Consider the following 20,078-nt stretch of genomic DNA (forward strand, 5'->3'; position numbering starts at 1 on the left):
CTAAAAACTGCCTGTGGAAAAGAGCCTAGCTATTTGAGAGTCTTTCTTCTTATTTATCTTAAAAATTATTCTCCAGTGTACTTTTATTTCTTATAAGTATTGTCACACTAGTGGCTAGCCATTCATTAACTCAATCTGGTGGAGAGAGAAGATATCACCTAGAGCAAGGGGGTCATTAATCAACTCTGAGTCTCAAAGCAGAGTTTTGGGGTCTTCTAGGAGAAAGCTAGACTTGAAACCCAGGCTTTCTGAGAGTGATACAAGGTGTTTTTATCTTCCAAAAATATTAATATATAAGGAGTAAATTGATGTATGTATGTAAAGTTTTATTATAAACCAAAGATAGAAAATATTTGGAATATAAGATAAAATAGATCTCTCTGAGCCTAAAAGAGGAAATATAAATTTCCTGAGTTAGAAGAACAAGAAGGTGACAAGGAGGAGAAATGAGGAGAAGAAAGGGAGGAGGAAATTAATGAAAATGAGAAGCTTAGGGTCAAGAACTAGCCATATCTACAGATGCCCTGAGTTTAAAAGGTCAGAGGGCAGCAGCCCTACCATGCTTAGAATAAACAATGAATACCATGCAAGCATAGGAAACAAAGGTTGATGACCAGAAATCATGTAAATTAGTTACTCCCAACCAAAAATTGTAGAGACAGAAAGGGAGGAAACATGTGGAATAGGGACTTGATATGGTTTGGCTGTGTCTCCACCCAAATCTCATCTTGAATTGTAACCTCCATAATTCACACATGTTGTGGGAGGAGCCCAGTGGAAAGTGATTGAATTATGGAGGCGGGTCTTTCCTACACTGTTCTTGTGATAGTGAAGATTCTCAAAAGATCTGATGGTTTTAAAAACATGAGCTTCTCTGCACAAGCTCTCTTTGCCTGCTGTCATCCAAGTAAGATGTGACTTGCTCCTCCTTGCCTTCTGCCATGATTGTGAGGCCTCCCCAGACACATGGAACTGTGAGTCCAATTAAACCTCTTTCTTTTGTAAATTGCTCAGTCTCAGGTATATCTTTATCAGCAGTGTAAGCACTAATCCAGAACTCCTCTGTCTAATGTAAGATGTCTATTTAAGCTTTCCCTTACAATCAGACTATTTGGGGAAGGGATTGAAGGGAAAGTCTCCTGGATGAGAGAAGTATTAGCTTTAAGTTGGCAGAGTATTTACCTCCAAATAGACAAAGTTAACATGAGACTTATAAATTAGAGAAGATATATTTATTTCTGAAAAGTTAACTTTTGTTTCCTGATATCAGTTATAATGAGGGCTCATAAAAACTGCACTTGAGATATGGATTAAATAATTTATTATTTTTTTTGCACAGCTGAATCTTGGCATGTATTCCACCTGCTACGTATGCATTTTGGTTAATCTAGCTTTTACTGTATTCATCAACTTCTCAGGAAATGTCTTTATATCTCGCTTAAATCTGCCCCTGTAGAAGTTTTAGTCAATTTTAATTTTTGTTCTTTTCCAAGCATAAAACTTAACCACTTTCTTTTTTTTTTGCAAAATGACCTTCTTTATACATAACTTCACATGTTTTCTTAAATCACAAGTCATTTCTCTCTTCTCTAGTCAAAATAATTTCTATTCTCTTAAATTTATAACTTTTTTGCGATATTCTGCATCCTTGTGAGGTATTCTTTATTTTTCTTACCTTTGAGTTAAAAAGTTGTCAATATTCTAGTAAAAGATAACTATTATTTGGAGAAAACAGAAATTCAGACTCTAAAAATGTCTTTCATTTTATATCCATTTTAGTCTAAAAATAAAACAATAGTAAACTTACCAAAGGAGCATATCTTGGTTTTGGAGGTGGAGGAGGCATCTTGCACCGACAAAGACGTTTGACTTTTGGTGATGGTAGAGAAGGCTCACAAGCAGGGAGTGGTGGTCTTTCTCTTGATGGAGGAACTCTACCTATACTTGCCTTTTCCCCTTTTTCCTTGAATGTAGTCTTTTTGGATGGCATTCTGAATCCTCTCCTTAATTCCAGTCCTTCCAGCTTTGAATTTGCAGATATGCCATACGATTCATCAATTTTCTTCTTAGCCCCAGGTTTATATAGTGCCTCTTCAGATTCAGTATCTGAACTTTTGATTTGTGTAGATGTTTTAAAGCCTGTCTTGGAAGATTCATCAAATTCAGCATCAGTAGATTCTGTGTCCTTCCTTGCATCCTTCTTGACATCTTTCTTTGAACCTTTCCTTTCCTTCTTTGAGTCTTTCTTTTCTTTCTTTAACTCCAAATCAGATTCAGTTTCAGTAGATTCCGCATTTTTCTTTGCATCCTTCTTTCTGTCATCTTTCTTTGAATCTTTCCTTCCCTTCTTTTCATCCTTTTTACCCTTTTTTGAATCTCCTTTTGGTTCAGAGTCAGCATCAGTAGATTCTTCATCACTCTTGACAGACTTTTTATTATCTGTCTTTGAACCTTTTTTATCCTTTTTTTCATCTTTCTGACTTTTCTTTGACTCCAATTCAGATTCAGAATCAGTAGAGACTGTACTTTTCTTCGCATCCTTTTTCTTGTCATCTTTCTTTGAAGCCTTCTTTGACTTTCTTGAATCTTCGTTTGCATCCTTTGCGTCTCCTGATTCAGTATCAGTAGACTCTGGGTAATTCTTTGTGTCCTTTTTCTTGTCATCTTTCTTTAAATTTTTCTTATCCTTCTTTGTATCTTTCCTTGCATCCTTTGAGTCTCCAGATTCAGCATCAGTAGAATCTGTGTCCTTCTTTACATCCTTTTTCTTGTCATCTTTCTTGGCATTTTTCTTATCTTTCTTTGAATCTTTCTTAACATCCTTTGAGTCTTCAGATTCAGCATCAGAGCTTTTCTTTGCACTCTTTTTTGTGTCCTTCTTTGCAGGCTTCTTTGAATTATTCTGTGAATAATTCCTTAAGCATGTATCAAAATTTATGGATTCATCATCAGACTCTCCCACTAACATGAGGAAATCAGCATTTAAACTATTTTCTGAGCAAATCTCTGATATGGCATCATTACTAGTCCTTGACCTCTTCAAATCTTTCTTTGGATTGTTCTTTGTATATAAGAATTTAGTGTTCGTCTTCTTGGAATTCTTTGAATCTTTCTTATCTTTTTGTGAATAATTTTTTGAGACTGTCTTAGAATTTTGGGATTCTGGATTTGTTTCTGAATTGGGTTTTGACTTCTTAGATGGTTCATTTTCATGTGATGATTTTAAGGGAGTTTTATCTGCCTCGTTTTGTCTTTTAGTTTTCTCATCTTCTACTGTTTGCTTGGATTCTGGATTTGTTGCATATGAGCCTCCTTTTTTCTTGGAATCTTTCTTCAAAGGTGTTCCTCTTTTTTCATCTTTGGAGTTCTTATATTCTGCTTTTTTAAGATGGGTTTTGGAAGTATAAAGATGTCTGAATGGAGTCTGTTCCCTGGCAGCTGTGTAAATAGGTGGTCGTTGCAAAATTTTTCTTAAAGAATGCCTTATCCATACATGAGCTGGTTTCTGGCCTTCCTCTAGTTTTCTTTGGTCATGCCTCTGAAAAGACTGGTTAGAATAATAATACACATTTGTGAATAAGTTATATCTTTCTATATTGAAACATAAAAAGTTTATATTTTTACTAACCATCTGTTTAAACTTAGGTTTTTTTTTCTCTCTTTCAAGGTTGTGTGTGTGTGTGTGTGTGTGTGTGTGTGTGTGTGTGTGTGTGAAAGAGAGAGACAGAAAGAGAGAGATAACTCCACTTTGGAAATAAAATGACTTTAGTGGGAACTTTATGATTCCATTAATGATTCTTATTGATATTAGAGCAGGACCACAGTGATCTATGACATTCCAGGACTTGTCCTCAAAAACCAACAGTAGACTTTTGGGAATTCTATATGGGGAGAATCTTTTGGAAAAAACTGAACACTGTCTATTCCCAAGTTAAATCAGAAATAAACTGATCCACTTGAAGTTTGTCATGACAGTTCCTGTAATAGTTGTAAAACCCTAGCTTAATTTCTACTCCTGCTTTTAAAGTGCCTTGTAAAATTGAGATTCTGTGACCCCAACTGCACCGCACAAAAAGAAACAAAGACATAAACTGAATGAAATAAACAGATGCTTGATTCACATTAACTTGTGCAGCAGTGGTGTAATTTATTTTCAACTCTCACCCAAATATTTGCCAAATCTAGTTAGTTGTCATAAATAACCGTAAAGACTGATTTTAGAATTGCTTCTTATTTTCCCTCAACTATTCAGTAGAGGTGCCAACAAGCAAATGGTAATATGGAACTAAAAGATAACCTGAAGAGAAGCATGAAAGCTGGATCACTACAGATGTAATAAATTACCCTCGAATAAATGCATTGACTCTAACTTCGCTCTGGGAGATGCTTTAAAATTGCTTGATATCATAATAGGTGATCTATACATGCTTGTTTTTCCTTTTGCTAATTGATAGGATAACTCCACTTTAGAGAAACAGTAGAAAACTTGAATCTCTTAATATCGAGTCTCCTGAATTTCATATTTTGTAAAATAAGGAGACCTTGAAACCTCATCAAGATCAGTTTCTGCTCTAATATATAAATTTTAACTGCTTTTTGCAGTTGGTAAACATGCCTGATAGAACTTGCCAGGTGCAGTATTAGGTTCTCCAGCTTGCTTAGATAATGTCTTTGATGTGGATAATTATGTAGAAATATGAGCTTAATCTAAAGCAGTAGGGGCAGTCTGTTGTACAGAAAATTACAAATTAAAAAAAATCTTCCAACAGGTAGTAAAAGTCAAGTTACAAAGGTCTTATATTTATATATGCTTTACCAACTTAGATTTTGTTTTTAAAAATGACTTTTTCTATACTTACAGTAACTGTTATTTGTGATTTCAAAGGTCTTGATTTATCATTTGTACCTCTCTGGGGTGGTTTGGGAAATGTCAAAGCAAAGTGTTTTTGATTCCATGATTTTCTGCTTGATTCACTGACTAAATGAGAAAGGATAATAAACAACTTGGAGTTAATGTCAGATGTTCCACAGACCTGAAATATTCTTGAAAAATAAACATATTATTTAAATTAAACTAAGTTATAAATTAACATATAGATTTTTTCTCAGAGTTCCTACTTTATTTGCATAGCAATCAGAGAAAATAAAAACTATTTTTCTTATTTATCATTGAATTTTATTAAAAATAAATTTGTAATTTTATTTTCTACATTAAACTAATTTTCACAGATACTTAAATCATGATGGTAAAATAATAGAATCAGACAGTAGGAATAGAAAATAGAGATTTACTGTTTCCTTGAAAATATCTACATCATCTCCTCTATCCTGGCTTTTTTTTCTTTATGTCACTTTAGTTAGATTGCAGACAATAAAATTTCTTCTATAGTCTTCATAATAACTAGCACGATGTTGACAACAGTCAGTAAAAGTCTTGATTGGTTACATCTGAGTGTTTCTTTTAGCACGTCTTTGACCTCAGTGGCATCCCAAACTGCAGGAATTAGGGCCCTAGGTGGAAATACGGCATTCCATTCTGGAGATTCTATTTAAAGAAGGACATACACACTTGAGGACAACCAGAATAGTGTGATCAGGAAGATCAAACTATCTGAAAACTATGTCAAAAGTGGAACTGGTAACGAAACTCAACATAGCTCTCTTGGGGATGGAGAGACTAATCAGAGATATGGTTACTATCTTTAGATTTTTAAAGAGCTGCTATATTGGTGAAAAGTAGTCATAGTAATAATAGCATAACTGCAACCACTAACACTCGTGTAGTGTTTACTATGTGCCAGACTGTGTTCTAAGCATTTTAGTAAACTTGTTTAATCTCTGTAACAATGCTTTGAATTAGGTAATATAATTGTCTCCATTTTACAGATGTGGAAAAATAAAGCACAGAGATGGGGAGAGGTTAAATTAATTGCTCCAAATCGTAAGGCTAGTAAGTAGCAGAGTTGATTTGAACCTAGGTGCTTTGGGCCCAGAGCCCATGCTCTTAATCACAATGTTATAGACTTCTTTTATACGTATCCTGAGGAGTGGGCTAGAACCAATAGGTAATAGTTATAGCAGTGCAGGCAGATTTCAGCTCAGTATATTAAAGTAAACGTTCCTAAAGTTGCAGCTGTTTAACAAATGGGTTGTTCATTAACTATTTTCATCTCTCTGACTATATTTGCCCTCTTTACTGTAATTATGAATTCTAAAAACAAGGGAATCTTACACAAGTAAAATTGGTTTGTATTATGAAGGAGAGCAAACTAAATCTTTCTTCAAAACCAGTGAGTGCAAATCTACATCAAGGCCAGAAATATACACACACATATACACCAACCAACATACACATACAAATATCACGCATACATGCTTTTATAAAATTTTTACAAAAATTCATAGCAGTTTCTGCTTTATCACATTTACTGGAATACACTAGTCATTAGTTTCTAAAATTATTTTCCAATCTAAGAAAAATTAAACTTCATTAACTAAATTCTTACTTGGAATGGAATTGTCATATGTTCTGATGTTTACTTCTAGTCTATTAAAAGAAGAAAATGCTTTAATTAAATTTGTATTATGGACAATAAATAATACATTTTTAAGTAAACTATCCTTTATTTCTAAGAAACAAAGCCCAATGCTATGTTTAAGCAGTTATTTGGAACTGTCTTATTGTCACTCATTATTATAACAAATTCTTCAATCATAACACTTCAAAAACTTGTATTCATTCTCTTATCTCCATTATTTAAGAATGTCTATCTTTAATCCATATTCGTCTCCCTATTCAAAATCAATTGTATTTTTTACCAGACATTTAAAAACCTGAAATAAAAATACTAACTTAATTAAGTAATCTGTTACTTAATAACAAATAAGTAAATTGAACGAGTTCAGCCTCAAAATATTCTCTAGTGCAAAATTCTATGTCAGAATTTTCTTAGTTCACTGAAAAAGTTCTGAAGTAAACTCACATTTTAATGTTTTCACAAATTACATCAAATCACTAATCATGTCTTATGGGGGCACATAAAAGTGTTGATCTGGATTTTGAATTGTCTCTCCACACAGGGATAATTGATCCACGATATTCTCCATTTGGAAGGTGCCCATTTGATTTGGTACTAATCAGTATTGTCTACCAAAAATAAACATGGCATAATGTGTTTTGAAAGTGTTACTTCCTTATTAGCTAGAATGGTAAATTCAACCATTGCTACAGCTAAGGTTGTGCTTATATAAACGCATGTCCCAGTAAGCTTGTCCAACCCGTGGCCTGCAGGCCACATGTGGCCCAGAAGGGGTTTGAATGAAACTCAGCACAAATTTGTAAACTTTCTTAAAACATTATGAGTTTTTTTTTTTTCTATTTGTTTTTTTAGTTGATCAGCCATCATTAGTGTTAGTGTATTATATGTGTGGCCCAAGAGAATTCTTCTTCTAATATGGTCCAGGGAAGCTGAATGATTACACACCCCTGCCTTAGGGCTTTACTTTTTTGACTTACCTAAATCATCAGGTATTAAAACACAAAACAAAAATAAGTCAAAATGATAAAATGTATTTTTTATTTTATTTATTTTCTTTTTAGTGTTCTATATTTTTATTTATTTATTTTTTCATTATTATACTTTAAGTTCTAGGGTACATGTGCACAACGTGCAGGTTTGTTACATATGTATACTTGTGCCATGTTGGTGTGCTGCACCCATCAACCCATCAGCACCCATCAACTCGTCATTTACATCAGGTATAACTCCCAATGCCATCCCTTCCCCCTCCCCGCTCCCCATAATAGGCCCCAGTGTGTGATGTTCCCCTTCCCATGTCCAAGTGATCTCATTGTTCAATTCCCACCTATGAGTGAGAACACGCAGTGTTTGGTTTTCTGTTCTTGCAATAGTTTGCTGAGAATGACGGTTTCCAGCTGCATCCATGTCCCTAAAAAGGACACGAACTCATCCTTTTTCATGGCTGCATAGTATTCCATGGTGTATATGTGCCACATTTTCTTAATCCAGTCTGTCAATGATGGACATTTGGGTTGATTCCAAGTCTTTGCTATTGTGAATAGTGTCGCAATAGACATACGTGTGCATGTGTCTTTATAGCAGCATGATTTATAATCCTTTCAGTATATACCCAGTAATGTGATGGCTGGGTCATATGGTATTTCTAGTTCTAGATCCTTGAGGAATCGCCATACTGTTTTCCACAATGGTTGAACTAGTTTACAATCCCACCATCAGTGTAAAAGTGTTCCTATTTTTCCACATCCTCTCCAGCACCTGTTGTTTCTTGACTTTTTAATGATTGCCATCCTAACTGGTGTGAGATGGTATCTCATTGTGGTTTTGATTTGCATTTCTCTGATGGTCAGTGATGATGAGCATTTTTTCATGTGTCTGTTGGCTATATGAATGTCTTCTTTTGACAAATGTCTGTTCATATCCTTTGCCCACTTTTTGATGGGGTTGTTTGTTTTTTTCTTGTAAATTTGTTTGAGTTCTTTGTAGGTTCTGGATATTAGCCCTTTGTCGATAAAATGTATTTATATATGATGCAAATCTATTTTCATTTTCTAAAGTAAAGCTCTAGTGCCCAGCACAAAACCTGACACACACTCGTCATTAAATAACAACTGACATACTTATTTAGAAAGAACTTTGGAGACACTGAGCAATAAAATATCTAGTCCAGTAATTCGTAACTGGATGTAAACATCAAAATTAATTCAGAAGTTTTAAAAACATAAACACATCTGAGAACTGCTCTCAGAACCATGAATCAAAATTTCTGGGTTGAGTCAATAAAGTCTGTATTTAAAACTGTCTTCGATGATTTTGATACTCAGCTCTGTTTAAGAACTACTGCTCTGAATTGTTTTGAAAAAGAAAACTTTATAGATTTCTAAAATAGTTCAAGTTTGTGCTTTTGGTTTTTCCAAAGGTAATTGATCAATGACCCCCTATTTGTCTGTAGTGAAACCCCTTCATTCAATAGAGTAGCTAGAAGATGTTACGACATGTATCCCTGGAAATTTAGCAGTTTAGTAGTCAGCCATGATGACTTGATCACTGCTTTTGTACTCTAAGAAAAAGACTACACCTGCATTGATTTTTACTTTCTTCCCACAGTCTAAAGTAGCATTTTCTAAACTTCATTTTTCAAACATTTTATCAGTAAACAATTTTGAACACATCAACTTAATATGTGTGTGAATAGTTCATAGTCTATTGTAATGGTATATATTATAAATTATTTACTATATATTATATATTAAAATGAGACATTTCAAAATATGAAGTGAAACATGTAAATTCAAGTTTTAATATATTATTTCTTTTTTTTAAATTTATTTATTATTATTATACTTTAAGTTCTAGGGTACATGTGCATAACGTGCAGGTTTGTTACATATGTATACTTGTGCCATGTTGCTGTGCTGCACCCATCAACTCGTCAGCACCCATCAACTCGTCATTTACATCAGGTATAACTCCCAATGCAATCCCTCCCCCCTCCCCCCTCCCCATGATAGGCCCCGGTGTGTGATGTTCCCCTTCCCGAGTCCAAGTGATCTCATTGTTCAGTTCCCACCTATGAGTGAGAACATGCGGTGTTTGGTTTCCTGTTCTTGTGATAGTTTGCTAAGAATGATGGTTTCCAGCTGCATCCATGTCCCTACAAAGGACACAAACTCATCCTTTTTTATGGCTGCATAGTATTCCATGGTGTACATGTGCCACATTTTCTTAATCCAATCTGTCACTGATGGACATTTGGGTTGATTCCAAGTCTTTGCTATTGTGAATAGTGCCGCAATAAACATACGTGTGCATGTGTCTTTATAGCATCATAATTTATAATCCTTTGGGTATATACCCAGTAATGGGATGGCTGGGTCATATGGTACTTCTAGTTCTAGATCCTTGAGGAATCGCCATACTGTTTTCCATAATGGTTGAGCTAGTTTACAATCCCACCAACAGTGTAAAACTGTTCCTATTTCTCCACATCCTCTCCAGCACCTGTTGTTTCCTGACTTTTTAATGATCGCCATTCTAACTGGTGTGAGATGGTATCTCATTGTGGTTTTGATCTGCATTTCTCTGATGGCCAGTGATGATGAGCATTTTTTCATGTGTCTGTTGGCTGTATGAATGTCTTCTTTGAAGAAATGTCTGTTCATATCCTTTGCCCACTTTTTGATGGGGTTGTTTGTTTTTTTCTTGTAAATTTGTTTGAGTTCTTTGTAGGTTCTGGATATTAGCCCTTTGTCAGATGAGTAGATTGCAAAAATTTTCTCCCATTCTGTAGGTTGCCTGTTCACTCTGATGGTAGTTTCTTTTGCTGTGCAGAAGCTCTTTAGTTTAATGAGATCTCATTTGTCAATTTTGGCTTTTGCTGCCGTTGCTTTTGGTGTTTTAGACATGAAGTCTTTGCCCATGCCTATGTCCTGAATGGTACTACCTAGGTTTTCCTCTAGGATTTTTATGGTATTAGGTCTAACATTTAAGTCTCTTTCATATAAGGAGTAAGGAAAGGATCCAGTTTCAGCTTTCTACTTATGGCTAGCCAATTTTCCCAGCACCATTTATTAAATAGGGAATCCTTTCCCCATTTCTTGTTTCTCTCAGGTTTGTCAAAGATCAGATGGCTGTAGATGTGTGGTATTATTTCTGAGGACTCTGTTCTGTTCCATTGGTCTATATCTCTGTTTTGGTACCAGTACCATGCTGTTTTGGTTACTGTAGCCTTGTAGTATAGTTTGAAGTCAGGTAGCGTGATGCCTCCAGCTTTGTTCTTTTGACTTAGGATTGTCTTGGAGATGCGGGCTCTTTTTTGGTTCCATATGAACTTTAAAGCAGTTTTTTCTAATTCTGTGAAGAAACTCATTGGTAGCTTGATGGGGATGGCATTGAATCTATAAATTACCTTGGGCAGTATGGCCATTTTCACGATATTGATTCTTCCTATCCATGAGCATGGTATGTTCTTCCATTTGTTTGTGTCCTCTTTGATTTCACTGAGCAGTGGTTTGTAGTTCTCCTTGAAGAGGTCCTTTACATCACTTGTAAGTTGGATTCCTAGGTATTTGATTCTCTTTGAAGCAATTGTGAATGGAAGTTCATTCCTGATTTGGCTCTCTGTTTGTCTGTTACTGGTGTATAAGAATGCTTGTGATTTTTGCACATTAATTTTGTATCCTGAGACTTTGCTGAAGTTGCTTATCTCCTTAAGTAGCTTAAGGAGATTTTGGGCTGAGACAATGGGGTTTTCTAAATATACAATCATGTCATCTGCAAACAGGGACAGTTTGACTTCTTCTTTTCCTAACTGAATACCCTTGATTTCTTTCTCTTGCCTAATTGCCCTAGCCAGAACTTCCAACACTATGTTGAATAGGAGTGGTGAGAGAGGGCATCCCTGTCTTGTGCCAGTTTTGAAAGGGAATGTTTCCAGTTTTTGCCCATTCAGTGTGATATTGGCTGTGGGTTTGTCATAAATAGCTGTTATTATTTTGAGGTACGTTCCATCAATACCGAATTTATTGAGCGTTTTTAGCATGAAGGGCTGTTGAATTTTGTCAAAAGCCTTTTCTGCATCTATTGAGATAATCATGTGGTTCTTGTCTTTGGTTCTGTTTATATGCTGGATTATGTTTATTGATTTGCGAATGTTGAACCAGCCTTGCATCCCAGGGATGAAGCCCACTTGATCATGGTGGATAAGCTTTTTGATGTGTTGCTGAATCCGGTTTGCCAGTATTTTATTGAGGATTTTTGTATTGATGTTCATCAGGGATATTGGTCTAAAATTCTCTTTTTTTGTTGTGTCTCTGCCAGGCTTTGGTATCAGGATGATGTTGGCCTCATAAAATGAGTTAGGGAGGATTCCCTCTTTTTCTATTGATTGGAATAGTTTCAGAAGGAATGGTACCAACTTCTCCTTGTACCTCTGGTAGAATTCAGCTGTGAATCCATCTGGTCCTGGACTTTTTTTGGTTGGTAGGCTATTAATTATTGCCTCAATTTCAGAGCCTGCTATTGGTCTATTCAGGGATTCAACTTCTTCCTGGTTTAGTCTTGGAAGAGTGTAAGTGTCCAGGAAATTATCCATTTCTTCTTAGGAAATTATGCGGGGGCGGAGCAAGATGGCCGAATAGGAACAGCTCCAGTCTCCAACTCCCAGCGCGAGCGACACAGAAGACCGATGATTTCTGCATTTTCAACTGAGGTACTGGGTTCATCTCACTAGGGAGTGCCGGATGATCGGTGCTGGACAGCTGCTGCAGCCCGACCAGCGAGAGCTGAAGCAGGGCGAGGCATCGCCTCACCTGGGAAGCGCAAGGGGGAAGGGAATCCCTTTTCCTAGTCAGGGGAACTGAGACACACAACACCTGGAAACTCGGGTAACTCCCACCCCAATACTGCGCTTTAAGCAAACAGGCACACCAGGAGATCATATCCCACACCTGGCCGGGAGCCTCCCTCATTGCTAGCACAGCAGTCTGCAATCTAACCGCAAGGCACCAGCAAGGCTGGGGGAGGGGCCCCGCCATTGCTGAGGCTTAAGTAGGTAAACAAAGCTGCTGGGAAACTCGAACTGGGTGGAGCTCACAGCAGCTCAAGGAAACCTGCCTGTCTCTGTAGACTCCACCTCTGGGGACAGGGCACAGTAAAAATAACAAAAACAGCAGAAACCTCTGCAGACGCAAACGACTCTGTCTGACAGCTTTGAAGAGAGCAGTGGATCTCCCAACACGGAGGTTGAGATCTGAGAAGGGACAGACTCCCTTCTCAAGTGGGTCCCTGACCCCTGAGTAGCCTAACTGGGAGACATCCCCCACTAGGGGCAGTCTGACACCCCACACCTCACAGGGTGGAATACACCCCTGAGAGGAAGTTCCAAAGCAAGAATCAGACAGGTACAATCGCTGTTCAGAAATATTCTATCTTCTGCAGCCTCTGCTTCTGATACCCAGGCAAACAGGGTCTGGAGTGGACCTCAAGCAATCTCCAACAGACCTACAGCTGAGGGTCCTGACTGTTAGAAGGAAAACTATCAAACAGGAAGGACACCTACACCAAAACCACATCAGTACATCACCATCATCAAAGACCAGAGGCAGATAAAACCACAAAGATGGGGAAAAAGCAGGGCAGAAAAGCTGGAAATTCAAAAAATAAGAGCTCATCTCCCCCGGCAAAGGAGCGCAGCTCTTCGCCAGCAACGGATCAAAGCTGGACGGATAATGACTTTGACGAGATGAGAGAAGAAGGCTTCAGTCCATCAAACTTTTCAGAGCTAAAGGAGGAATTACGTACCCAGCCCAAAGAAACTAAAAATCTTGAAAAAAAAGTGGAAGAATTGATGGCTAGAGTAATTAATGCAGAGAAGGTCATAAACGAAATGAAAGAGATGAAAACCATGACACGAGAAATACGTGACAAATGCACAAGCTTCAGTAACTGACTCGATCCACTGGAAGAAAGAGTATCAGCGATTGAGGATCAAATGAATGAAATGAAGCGAGAAGAGAAACCAAAAGAAAACAGAAGAAAAAGAAATGAACAAAGCCTGCAAGAAGTATGGGATTATGTAAAAAGACCAAATCTACGTCTGATCGGGGTGCCTGAAAGTGAGGGGGAAAATGGAACCAAGTTGGAAAACACTCTTCAGGATATCATCCAGGAGAACTTCCCCAACCTAGTAGGGCAGGCCAACGTTCAAATCCAGGAAATACAGAACACGCCACAAAGATACTCCTCGAGAAGAGCAACTCCAAGACACATAATTGCCAGATTCACCAAAGTTGAAATGAAGGAAAAAATCTTAAGGGCAGCCAGAGAGAAAGGTCGGGTTACCCACAAAGGGAAGCCCATCAGACTAACAGCAGATCGCTCGGCAGAAACTCTCCAAGCCAGAAGAGAGTGGGGGCCAATATTCAACATTCTTAAAGAAAAGAATTTTAAACCCAGAATTTCATATCCAGCCAAACTAAGTTTCATAAGTGAAGGAGAAATAAAATCCTTTACAGATAAGCAAATGCTTAGAGATTTTGTCACCACTAGGCCTGCCTTACAAGAGACCCTGAAGGAAGCACTCAACATGGAAAGGAACAACCGGTACCAGCCATAGCAAAAGCATGCCAAAATGTAAAGACCATCGAGGCTAGGAAGAAACTGCCTCAACTAACGAGCAAAATAACCAGTTAATATCATAATGGCAGGATCAAGTTCACACATAACAATCTTAACCTTAAATGTAAATGGACTAAATGCTCCAATTGAAAGACACAGACTGGCAAACTGGATAAAGAGTCAAGACCCATCAGTCTGCTGTATTCAGGAGACCCATCTCACACGCAGAGACATACATAGGCTCAAAATAAAGGGATGGAGGAAGATTTACCAAGCAAATGGAGAACAAAAAAAAGCAGGGGTTGCAATACTAGTCTCTGATAAAACAGACTTTAAACCATCAAAGATCAAAAGAGACAAAGAAGGCCATTACATAATGGGAAAGGGATCCATTCAACAGGAAGAGCTAACTATCCTAAATATATATGCACTCAATACAGGAGCACCCAGATTCATAAAGCAAGTCCTTAGAGACTTACAAAGAGACTTAGACTCCCATACAATAATAATGGGAGACTTCAACACTCCACTGTCAACATTAGACAGATCAACGAGACAGAAAGTTAACAAGGATATCCAGGAATTGAACTCATCTCTGCAACAAGCAGACCTATTAGACATCCATAGAACTCTCCACCCCAAATCAACAGAATATACATTCTTCTCAGCACCACATCGTACTTACTCCAAAATTGACCACGTAATTGGAAGTAAAGCACTCCTCAGCAAATGTACAAGAACAGAAATTATAACAAACTGTCTCTCAGACCACAGTGCAATCAAACTAGAACTCAGGACTAAGAAACTCAATCAAAACCGCTCAACTACATGGAAACTGAACAACCTGCTCCTGAATGACTACTGGGTACATAACGAAATGAAGGCAGAAATCAAGATGTTCTTTGAAACCAATGAGAACAAAGATACAACATACCAGAATCTCTGGGACACATTTAAAGCAGTGTGTAGAGGGAAATTTATAGCACTAAATGCCCACAAGAGAAAGCAGGAAAGATCTAAAATTGACACTCTAACATCGCAATTAAAAGAACTAGAGAAGCAAGAGCAAACACATTCGAAAGCTAGCAGAAGGCAAGAAATAACTAAGATCAGAGCAGAACTGAAGGAGATAGAGACACAAAAATCCCTCCAAAAAATCAATGAATCCAGGAGTTGGTTTTTTGAAAAGATCAACAAAATTGACAGACCACTAGCAAGACTAATAAAGAAGAAAAGAGAGAAGAATCAAATCGACGCAATTAAAAATGATAAAGGGGATATCACCACCGACCCCACAGAAATACAAACTACCATCAGAGAATACTATAAACACCTCTACGCAAATAAACTGGAAAATCTAGAAGAAATGGTTAATATATTATTTCTACACTTCAGTTGTCTTGCACATACATCTCAGTTGGGATATCACTAGAAAAGGCAACAAAGAACCAGTCAGAAAAGGGATAATTTAGCCAAATATTATGAAATGCCTGCTTTATATAGAAAATATTTCAGTCTCAAATTATTGGAAATTGAAATATAGTTAAACTTCTGAGCAGTTTTCTTCATTTTCTAACTGTAGTCTTAGTTATTTGTTTTATAAGTGGATATGTACATGCTCCTTATATATGTAGGTGATGGTAACCTATCTCTTGATATAAAGGAGAAAATTAGTGATATAAGCCAACAGTGTAACTACATAGTTAAAGTTATAAAAGAAAATAACTCCCAACTCAAGATTTTAGCACAACACAAATATCCTTTAAAAATTAAGATAAAATAATCACATGTTTGTTTGTTTGTTTACTTTCATCTTAGGTTCATGGGTATACATACAGGTTTGCTTCACAGGTAAACTCTTGTCACAGGATTATGTTATACAGATTATTTTGTCACCCAGATACTAAGTGTAGTACCCAAGAGTTATTTTTTTTTGTCCTCTCTCTCTTCCCACCCTCCACACGCTAATAGGCCCCAGAGTCTTTGATCCCCTCTGTTTTCGTGTTATCATTTAGTTCCCACTTATAAGAGATAACATGCAGTATTTGGTTTTCTGTTTCTTTGTTACTTTGCTAAGGATAATGGCTTGCAGCTCAATTCATGTTCCCACAAAAGACATGATCTGATTCCATTTTTATGGTTGCGTAGTATTCCATGCGGTATATGTACAATATTTTCTTTATGCAGTCTACCATTGATGGACATCTAGATTGATTCCATGTTTTTGCTAATGTGAATAGTGCTGCACATGTATTTGTGATAGAATGATTTATATTCCTGTGATAGAATGATTTATATATCCAGTAATGTGTATAAAACCATTGCTGGGTTGAATGCTAGTTCTGTTTTTAGCTTTTTGAGGAATTGCCACACTGCTTTCCACAATGGTTGAAGTAATTTACACTCCCACCAACAGTGTATATAACCTTTTCCTTTTCTTCACAACCTCATCAGCATCTGTTATTTTTTGGCTTTTTAATAATAGCCATTCTCACCAGTGTGAGATGGTATCTTACTTTGATTTTGGTTTGCCTTTCTCTAATGATCAATGATGTTGAGTTTTTCATATGCTTGTTGGCCATCTGCATGTCTTCTTTTAAGAACTGTCTGTTTATGTCCTTTGCCCAATTTTAAGTGGGGTTATTAGTTTTTTTTTCTTGTACATTTGTTGAAGTTCCTTTTAGATGCCGCATATTAGACTTTTGTCCATACATTGCAAACATTTTCTCCTATTCTTAAGGTTGTCTGTTTACTCTGTTGGTAGTCTATTTTGCTATGCAGAAGCTATTTAGTTTAATTATTACAAAAGTAATTGTGATTTTTGTCATTACTTTAAAGGGCAAAAACCACAATTACTTCTGCAGCAACCTAATAGGTCTCATTCATCAGTTTTTGCTTTTATTGTGATTGCTTTTGGCGTGTTTGTCATGAAATCTTTGCCAGTTACTACAACCAAAATGATATCGCCTAGGTTGCCTTTCAGGGTTTTTATAATTTTGAGTTTCACATTAAAAGCTTTAATTCATCTTGAGTTGATTTTTTATATGGTGTAAGAAAGAGGTGCAGTTCCAATTTTCTGTATATGTCTAGTCAGTTATCTCAGAACCATTTATTGAATAGGGCGTCCTTTCTCAATTGCTGGTTTTTGTTAGCTTTACGGAAGTTCAGATGGTTGCATGTGTGTGGCCTTATTTCTGGACTCTATCTGTTCCGTATATCTATATATCTGTTTTGTATTAGTACCATGCTGTTTTGTATTTTGGTTACTGTAGTCCTGTAGTATAGTTTAAAGTTGGCTAACATTATGTCTCCAGCTTTGGGTTTGTGTGTGTGGGTGTGTGTGTATGTGTATGCACGTGTGTGTGTGTGGGGGGAGAGTTTTTTGTTTGTGTTTTTTGCTTAGGATTGCCTTGGGTATTTGGGCTTTATATTTGGTTTTATATAAAATTTAAATAGTTTTCTTCTGGTTTTATGAAGAATGTCATTGGTAGTTTGATAGAAATAGCATTGAATTTGTAAATTGCTATGGACAGTATGGCCATTTTAATAATATTGATTCTTCCTATTCATGAGTATAGAGTGTTTTCCACTTGTTTGTGTTATCTCTGATTTCTTTGATCAGTGTTTGTAATTCTCATGGTAGAGCTTTTTAACCTCCCTGATTAGTTGTAGGCCTATGTATTTTATTCTTTTTCTGGCAATTGTGAATTGTATTACTTTTCTGATTTGGCTCTTAGCTTGACTGTTATTGGTTGATAGAAATGCTAGTCATTTTTGCATATTGATTTTGTGTCCTGAAATTTTTCTGAAGTTGTTTATCAGCTTAAGGATCTTTTGGGCTGAGACTACAGAGTTTTCTAGGTATAGAATCATGTCAGCTGCAAATAGGAATAGTGTACTTCCTCTATTTCAATTTATTGCTTTCATTTATTTCTCTTGTCTGATTTCCCTGGCCAGGACATCCAATACTATGTTGAATATGAGCGTTGAGAGAAGGAATCCTTGTCTTATGCTGGCTTTCAAGGAGAAAGCTTCCAGCTATTCCCTATTCAGTATGATGTTGGCTATGTTTTTGTCATAGACGACTCTTATTATTTTGAGGTGTGTTCCTTCAATACCTAGTTTATTGAGAGTTTTTAACATGAAGGGGTGTTAAATTTTATTGATAGCCTTTTGTTCATCTATTGAGATAATCATGTGGTTTTTGTCTTTAGTTCTGTTTATGTGATGAGTCACATTTGTTAATTTGCATATATTGAACCAACCTTATATACCAGGGATGAAGTCTACTTAATCATGATGGACTAGATTTTTTGACATGCTGCTGGATTTAGTTTGCAAGTTTTTTTTTTTTTGAATGTTTGCATCAATGCTCATCAAGAACATTGGCCTGAAGTTTTCTCTTTCTGTTGTGTCTTTTCCAGGTTTTGGTATCAGGATGATCCTGGCCTTATAGAATGAGTTGAGGAAAAGTCCCTCCTCCTCAATTTTTTTAGAATACTTTCAGTAGGAATGGTTCCAGCTCTTCTTTGTATATCTGGTCAAATATGGCTGTGAATACATCGGGTCCTGAGCTTTTTTGTCAGTGGTGATATGCCCCTTATCATTTCTGATTGTGTCTATTTGATTCTTCTCTATATTCTTCTTTATTAGTCTAGTTGGCAGTTGATCTATTTTATTATATTATTAAAGTATCTTTTTAAAATTATTATTATTAATATTATTTTATTATTAAATAAATAAATAAATAAAGAGCTCTGGATTCCTTGATTTTTTGAAGGGCTTTTTTTTGTGTCTCTATCTCCTTCAGTTCTACTCTGATCTTAGTTATTTCTCGTCTTCTGCTAGCTTTGGGGTTTGTTTGCTCTTGGTTCTCTAGTTATTTTAGTTGTGATGTTAGGGTGTTTATTTGCGATCTTTCCAGCTTTTGATGTGGGCATTAAGTGCTATAAGTTTCTCTCTTAACCCTGCTTTACCTGTGTACCAGAGATTCTAGTACATTGTCTCTGATCTCATTGGTTTCAAAGAACTTCTTGCTTTCTGCCTTAATTTTATTATTTACCCAGTATTCATTCAGGAGCAGGTTCAATTTCCATGTAGTTGTGTGGTTTTGGTGAGTCTTTTAGTTCTAATTTGATTACGCTGTGGTCTGAGAGACTGTTTGTTATGTTTTCAGTTATTTTGAATTTGCTGAGGAGTATTTCATTTCCAAATATGTGATAGATTTTAGAGTAAGTGCCATGTGGAACAGAGATAAATGCATATTCTGTTGGTTTTGGATGCAGAGATCTGTAGGTATCTACCAGGTCAACTTGATCCAGAGCTGAGTTCAAGTCCTGAATAGCTTTGTTAATTTTCTGTCTTGATGATCTGTCTAATATTAACAGTGACTGTTAATGTCTCCCACTTTTATTGTTTGGGAGTCTAAGTTTCTTTTTAGGTCTCTAAACACTTTTTTTTTTTTTTAATTTGGGTGCTCCTGTATTGGGTATATACATATATTTAGAATAGTTAGCTCTTTTTGGATCCTTTGTCATTATGTAATGTCCTGTTTGTCTTTTTTGATCTTTGTTGAGTTAAAGTCTATTATGTCAGAAACTAAGACAGCAACATCTACTATTTTTCTGCTTTCCATTTGCTTGGTAGATTTTCCTCCATCCCTTTTGTTGAGCATATGTGTGTCTTTGCACAGGAGCTGGTTCTCTTGAAAACGGAACACCAATGATTCTTGACTTTATCCAACTTGCTATTTTGTGTTTCTTCATTGGGACATTTAGCCCATTTACATTTAAGGTTAATATTGTCATGTGTGTATTATATCCTATCACCATAATGCTAGCTGGTTACTTTGCAGACTTGTTGTGGTAGTCGCTTCATAGTGTTATTGGTCTGTGTACTTCAGTGTGTTTTTGTAGTGGCTGG

At 36.4% G+C, this 20,078-nt stretch overlaps 1 protein-coding gene across 2 annotated transcripts in view; it reads right to left on the reverse strand.

Moving 5' to 3' along the window:
* Window positions 1-20,078, reverse strand: part of LOC105483640 (cylicin 1) — a 45,417-nt gene that overhangs the window by 9,795 nt on the left and 15,544 nt on the right. For both annotated transcript variants that reach the window (XM_011744593.2, XM_011744592.2), the window contains exons 3-5: window positions 6,507-6,547; window positions 4,860-4,978; window positions 1,808-3,547 (exon numbers count right to left, since the gene is read on the reverse strand). In XM_011744593.2, the coding sequence (XP_011742895.2) occupies window positions 1,808-3,547; window positions 4,860-4,978; window positions 6,507-6,547 (1,900 nt within the window). The remainder of the gene's footprint in view (window positions 1-1,807; window positions 3,548-4,859; window positions 4,979-6,506; window positions 6,548-20,078) is intronic.

Source organism: Macaca nemestrina, chromosome X (genome assembly GCF_043159975.1).
Source record: "Macaca nemestrina isolate mMacNem1 chromosome X, mMacNem.hap1, whole genome shotgun sequence".
Classification (NCBI taxonomy): Eukaryota; Metazoa; Chordata; class Mammalia; order Primates; family Cercopithecidae; genus Macaca; species Macaca nemestrina.